The sequence below is a fragment of the Dioscorea cayenensis genome, chromosome 9, assembly GCF_009730915.1.
Source record: "Dioscorea cayenensis subsp. rotundata cultivar TDr96_F1 chromosome 9, TDr96_F1_v2_PseudoChromosome.rev07_lg8_w22 25.fasta, whole genome shotgun sequence".
NCBI classification, from domain to species: domain Eukaryota; kingdom Viridiplantae; phylum Streptophyta; class Magnoliopsida; order Dioscoreales; family Dioscoreaceae; genus Dioscorea; species Dioscorea cayenensis.
This window is the reverse complement of record NC_052479.1, coordinates 5,321,998-5,329,038: the sequence shown is the minus strand read 5'-3', so window position 1 is coordinate 5,329,038 and position 7,041 is coordinate 5,321,998. Positions and strand designations below refer to the sequence as shown.

Below are 7,041 nucleotides of genomic sequence, written 5' to 3'. Positions count from 1 at the left end.
TAACTGTTGAGCTCAATAAATATATTTTTTTAATTTGTTTGGTTTGACAAAAAATATATTTTACAATATTTTGTATGTGATTTTCTGACAGTTTTTAGAATATTAATTTTGTTGCCAATGGCATGAATGTTGGTGATTGGGTTGGGATGTTGGTTGGTGGCAATAAAATATAATGATGGAATTAATAGTGAATTAAATTATTTTAGATATTCGAAAGTAAATACACATGATTGTTTTTTTTTAAAAAATAATAATAATTTTCATTATCATAATAAGTTTAATGTTTTTAAAAAATATGGTCATATTTGAGTCCATCAGTGTTTGCTTAAAAACTAATGATTAGATCGACCTATGTAAATTAACTAGTTTATTCACAAAACAAATATCAACGGTATAATACCCTAGTTGGTCATCTACTTTTCTACTATACCTTTTTGGTCCATATCTCAGAAATGCTCAGATGGTCACTCTGCTTTTGAAATGTCACACGGTTAAAAATGCTCAGTGGGTCATCCCTGCTTAGGGAAGTGTGCTCACTGGGTCTCTCTGGGTGGGCGTATTTTAAAGTAGAGGGACTGGGAGCGTTTTAGCTGAGACAGTTTTCAGTAGAGTGAGAAAGACTCGATCAGAGGACCAGAGAGAAGAGGATCAGAGGGATTATTTTGGTGATTATACCAATATCAACCGTATTATTTATTAGAATCATAATTTTAGAGGAGACTTGATTTTTTCCCCCTTAATTTATTTAGATTTAAATCATTATAGACAACTATTGAAGCAATTACATTTTCTAATAAGTAAAGTTAATTTGTTAATTACATATTTACATCATGCCGATATTATTAATTTAACTTTAAAAGCAAATTAATCTTACTGGCCCATAAGGGCCATAACTATAGTAATAGAATCCATTAACACCAATAATCAATATATGTTGATTAATAAATGTTTTTAAGTTCAAGTGAAACTATGCTTAGGATGAAAAAGTAAATTATAAAAATATTATATCAGAAGATTTGTTTATTTAATTATCTTATAGTCGATCATCAAGGGTGGATCGGTTGAAGCATTCGGATCTCATCAACATTTAAATTATCACATTATATTTATGGAATATGGTTACTTAATTAATTAATATGAATAATTATAAATCTCAACTTTGTAATTAATGTTCTACGTACGTACTTCTTGAGCATATGGCATGATCCTCAAAGTACATCAATCATGCATGGCCAAACAGGCCCTAATTAATGCATGCAGGGCAAGATCAAGAAGATGAAGAGGTGGTTGAGAATGGTGGGTGAACCCCTTTACACCATCCGCCATGGCAAGTATATATAAATGTGAAGAAGCTATATATATCAATGGTAAGTAACCGGACAAAACAAAAGGATGGTACGTGATTGGTAGGTGTTCATGAGAGGCCAAAAAACGCACTTCATTATGGTCCATTGTTTCAACTTCAAGATGGGGCATTACGCACTGTATTGGCTTAATTTGGTTAGTGATTTGTGAGAACTACAAGCCACAAGGAAAGATATGATGAGTTCTCTTTGTGACAAAACTCGTTCTCATTATAAGAATTAAAACATTTGTATGTGACGAGTGAATTTTTTATTATTTATTTTTTTCTTTTTAACTCACTCTAATTTTATGGGAGATTTTTATTGCAAATGTGGATAAGCCACGTGTCAAATGTAAGCATATGTATGAAATTAATTACAAGTTTAACAACACATGTATCCTCACTTTTATGCAGAGGTTTGAATACATCTTCTCAGAAATATGAACATCTTACACAGAAAACTCATTGTTAATAAATTAAATAATTGTTGGTAATATGAGGTTTCTGTTTTTTGTTTTATAAAAATGATTGATGTTATTATTTAGAATAGTATTCGTATTGTTACTTTTAATGCTCACATGGATGTTTGAATAAAGAATAAAAGGTTTGGAATAAGAAAATTTACTATTTGTTAATGTTGTATTAAAAAAAATTATACTAGTTAATTAAATTTCATTTTTGACTTAATTGCTGGTAATTACGAAAATTAAATATTTTCACATTAAACATTTTATTTTTCTAATAATAATAAACATTTATTAATATTAATTATTTTGAAAAAATGATCAAATATATTTATTTAAATAATTGGATCTCTAAATAGGTTTATAAGATATTAGCAAGTGTTTAGTTTGAGAATAGTATTTTTCCCTTGAATGAACTTGGTGTCAAAATAATGACAATAATAATAACAACTAATAATAATAATAATAATTACACATTAATAACAATTGATCTTCCAAATCTTACTCCATCATATATACAAAATAACACAAATGCATAATGCACAAAACTCCAACACTAGCAAATGGCAACAAACACTTTTCTAGCTTGTGTTGTTGTCAATGTTGTTCAAATGAAAAATGGACGTTTTGAAAGAACTTCCCAAAAGAGAAGCTGAATTTATTAAAAAAACAAAAAACTAACAACAAGACAACAGAAAAAGAAGGACAAAGATAAGAACAACTAAACAGCTAGTAAGAAAAACCACAATTCAAGAAAGAGTGCATAATCCAGCGGGGGAGATCGCGTCCGAAGAGGAAGAGGTTTAGATGCCGACGACGAAAACCCAGGGAAGCGAGGTGAACTGCAGGATCGAGCCAAGAGAGAGATAATCAGAGCAAAAGGGCGGTGACACATATCCGATGAGGGAAATGCAGAGTTCTCGATTTGATCTCGAAAAACGCCAAGCAAGCATAGAGGCAGAGTTGTTAAGAGTTTCCAGGACACCGTGGTGAGCGCAAAAGATTCTCTTGATCGGGAAATTATGGTCAAGAGCAATTTGAAGAGCAACTTCAATAGCGAACATTTCATCAGATGAGTTATCATTCATGGGCTGCGACAGACAACCTGCAAGAGAGACGCAATTGTAAGTATTGGTGACGAAAAAACCGATGGATCTTACCTGCAGGTTATGGTTGGACACCGCGTGGGTGATGATTAAAGGCCCATCGGAGCTGGAGAAGTTATTTAAGATGAAGTTTTTGCCAATGTGACCAGAGTGACTGTTGGAGAAATCATGAACATGTGCGACAGTTTTAATCACTGCAACAGAAAGGTTAGGGTGAATATTTTTAAAAACAAAGTTGCAGCGACAAAGCCAGATGAACCAAGCTCCTGCAGTAATGATTGCACGAGTAAATTTTGTGTATTGGTGCGCAGTGACCCAGATGCCATTGAGGAAATCGTCATTAAACTGAATATTTTGGCTGGTCCTGGCATTGATTTGAATCCAAAAGTCACGAACCTTTTCACAACTACAAAAAAGATGATTGATTGTTTCTCTATGTAAACCACAGAAGATGCATGGGCGATCAGGGCCAATGTTCAAATTGTGCAGAAAGGCAAAGGTAGATAATCGGCCTTTTAAACATAACCAAATAAAAATGCTTGACACGAGGAGCCACGAGATAATTTTTCAAATCATTCTCCAACCGAACCAATTGTCGGAATAAATCGAATGTTGATTAAAGAAATGGTAAACATGCAGGAGTAATTCGACAATTGGTAGTTTTGGGAATCCAAATCCAATGATTATGAGATTCATAATCGATAGTGGTTATGTTGGAGGTGATAGGAACTGGTAATTCACCAAACAGGCATGAAAGGTTCTGGGTCAACCATTGATCCCCCAAAACAAAATCAGAAATGCACATGTTCTGAAAATCAGCATTCATATTCAAGAAGGTTGGCTTAAGCGCAATAGGAACATCAAAAATCCAAGGATCCCATTGAAGCGAGGTGATATCAGGATTAATAGAGTTGAGGCGACACTGATGCTTAATGAAATGAGCAGAGTGACAAAGACACGCGAAAAGAACCAAGAACATTTAGCAGTGGATATTGTCATGCCGTAAAATTAAATCTCCGTGATTTGTCATAAAGGATATCAACCCAAAGCGTTTGCTCATTATTAAGAAATTTAAAAATATGTTTAGCCATAAGCGAGTGTTTAGTAAGAGAGAGATCCTTGATACCTAAGCCCCCCTCAGATTTACCTGAAATTAAAGACTTCCAACCAACATTATGGATGCCCGTTCCATTGCCATTCCTACACCAGAAGAACTTCCTAACAGTCTTGGATATCTCGGTAAGGATAGTCTCAGGTATAGTAACAATAATACATAATAACAATGTTTCAAATCTACCCCCATCACGCATAGTAACAATAATACATAATGCGCAAAACTTGGACGCCTGCAAATGCCACCCATTTCAAGAACATATCAATGTTGAGTAACATTTCACGCCGCATCATTAGTTACATGAAAGTATTGGCAAGGTAAATGATATTTTTAACAACAATATAATACATATAGGAAGAAAAATGAATGATAGTATGCCATCAACAACATCATACAAGTGACCCAATTGATAATAATTCTAAAATTAAATAATTTAAATAATTTTTTTTATAATTCAGTCAACCAAATAAAAACACCCAAACAATTGAAATGATTATAATGAGCAACATTCCAACACTTGCAAATGCCTACAAACACTTTCCAACTAATGTTGTTGTTGTTGTTGCCATTCAAATTAAACAAATATCTTGAAAGGGATGTACGATGGGAGCTAGACTACACATTAATAACAATGTTCCAAATCAACCCTCACAATAAATAGTAATTAGTAACAACAACACATAATGGGCAAAACTCCAACACTAGCAAATGCTAACAAACACTTTTTTAACTGATTTTGTTGTTGTTCAGAGGTATTGCAATGCCATCCACAAATCTTTTAACATTCACAAAGGAAGACCCACCTTCCTTGATTGCCTTCCTAGCCTTCTCCTTCAACTCTCCGGCCATCCTTCTCATCTTCTCCGATTCCTTTCCGGCCACCACCTCCTCCACACACCTCACCACCTCCTCTCTCCTCGTCGGCGAGCTCATCCTCACCCCCACCCCATATACATCCACCAAAAACTTCGCATCAGTCACCTGGTCCCCCCACTGAGGGTACGCCACCACCGGCACTCCGGCAGCCATCGTTTCCAACGTTGAGTTCCATCCACAGTGACTAACAAAACATGCAACTGCTTCATGCCCTAAAACCCTATCTTGAGGGCTCCATCTCACCACCATTCCTTTCCCTTTCATCTCCTCCACGTACCCTTCCGGCAAGTACTTCTCCAACTCCTCCCTCACCTTCACAAATTTTTAAAATAAAGATAATGATGATGATGATGATGATAATAATAATATAACATCACTCTTAATTTCAAGTATAAAAAAACACTATATATATATATACCACCCAGAGAAATGGCAGGCCGGTGTTCTTAAGTCCGGTGGCCATCTCAACCATCTCCTCCGGCGACAAGACGACGATGCTCCCAAGTGACACGTAAACAACGGAATTGGCTTTCTGCTCGTCCAACCATGCCATGCACTCATCTGCCACCTTCCATTGATCACCTCTTATCTTCTTGGACTTCTCTTCATCTTCTTCGTCTTCGATGAGAGGTCCGACAGGGATGACCGGCAAGAGCTTGGAAATGGATTGGATAGCATCGTGTTCGAGTTCGTCGAAGGTGTTGAGGAGGATGTAGGTAGCTTTGGAGATGTTTTTGAATTGGGAGAGGATGGAGTCAGTGAGAGAAGGGTAGGGGTTGGTGGGGAGGAGAAAGGTGGGGATGTCGCCGGCGGTGAGTGGTGGGAGGCCGGGCAAGGTAATGGTTGGATTAGGGTTGTCGGAAGATGGGAAGGTAGAGAGGGAGTGATAATAGTGATAGTAAATGGAGAAGACGGCGCAGGACTGAATCCAAAGAACGGCGCAGGGGATATTGAAGTCGCCGGCGATGTCAAGAACCCAAGGGATGAAAGGGTTGTTGACGATGAAGGAGACGGGGTGGCCGTCGGAGGATTGGCTGCGGAGGAGGGAGGAGAAAGAGGAGGAGCCGATGGTGTTGAGGTGATGACTGAGGGTGGAGATGTCTATAGAAGGGTCAAGGAGCTCGGTGCCGTCGGAGAAGAAGGAGAAGCGGAGGTGGCCGGAGCCGATGGGGGTGGAGACGCCGGGGAGAGTGGAGGTGGAGGATTGGATCTTTTGGCCGGCGGAGATGGTGGTGGAGAAGGTGACAAGAAGGCCGGTGGCGGCCACGCGCTTGGCGAGACGGAGGAGTGGGTTCAGGTGACCTTGGCCAGGGAAGGAGACGAAGAGGACGTGTGGAGGGTTTTGTTCTTGGCCCATGCTGGCTAGAATTAGGGTTAGGGTTAGGGTTTTGGTGGAGATGGAGGTGGAGGTGGATGTGGAGATGGTAGAGGGGGAATGAGGGAATGAATAGCAACTTTGATGTATTTAATTAATTAATAATAATAATTATTATTATTAAAAATGGAGGACATCGACTTGTTAATGTTTTGCATACAAGAAGTCAAGTGGATGACAATCTCTTGTGATGTGTATATAATGCATGTATAAACAAGTCATGCATGACTTTGAATTTAAGGAAACAAAAAAAAAAAATTTTGCTCTGCTACGTTTTCATTGCCATGTGATAAGATAAGTGGGCCCACTAAACAAAATGGTCCCAATGGGGTTTCTCTAGAACTTGAATCTGGTTTTCTATATATATATATATATACAATCAACTTTATTCCGAATTTTGTTTGAGTGTTATATAGAAAAGAAAAACAGACTTGTTATATGCCTACAAAGTCAACCTTTGCTAAATATATATAGTTATATTATAAACTAATCAGGCATAACTTTAAATTAAATTTTGACAATTCAACAAATTCAATAGTTAGGATTAGGACTACGTGGACCACCATCTGTGTGTAGTATACTTTTATACACCATATGTTAGTTAAAATTTAAACACTCAACCTTTGCATGAAAGCGCATGTCTTATTTATTGGATTAACCAATGTTCACAATTTTAGAGTAATAAACAATATTTATAATGTTTTAAGATTAAGTTCTAATTGATTATAAATTAATCATGTATAACTTTAGACAATTTTTTG

The 7,041-nt window shown here is 36.8% G+C and overlaps 1 protein-coding gene across 1 annotated transcript; it reads right to left on the bottom strand.

The window, feature by feature from the left end:
- Positions 1-4,519: 4,519 nt before the first annotated feature.
- LOC120269520 (gallate 1-beta-glucosyltransferase-like) lies at positions 4,520-6,355 on the bottom strand. Its single transcript, XM_039276860.1, has 2 exons — positions 5,324-6,355; positions 4,520-5,217 (listed from the first exon to the last, which is right to left on the bottom strand). Exons 1-2 carry the CDS (start codon positions 6,260-6,262, stop codon positions 4,756-4,758), a joined length of 1,401 nt encoding a protein of 466 aa, XP_039132794.1. The 5' UTR covers positions 6,263-6,355; the 3' UTR covers positions 4,520-4,755.
- Positions 6,356-7,041: the final 686 nt, after the last annotated feature.

What these genes read in the sequence shown, in the direction of transcription:
- LOC120269520 (XM_039276860.1), bottom strand. Translation starts at nt 6,262, where the DNA reads ATGGGCCAAGAACAAAACCCTCCACACGTCCTCTTCGTCTCCTTCCCT. An exon ending in GCCTGCCATTTCTCTGGGTG is followed by an intron (nt 5,218 to 5,323) that starts GTATATATATAT and finishes AAATTTGTGAAG; the next exon opens with GTGAGGGAGGAGTTGGAGAA.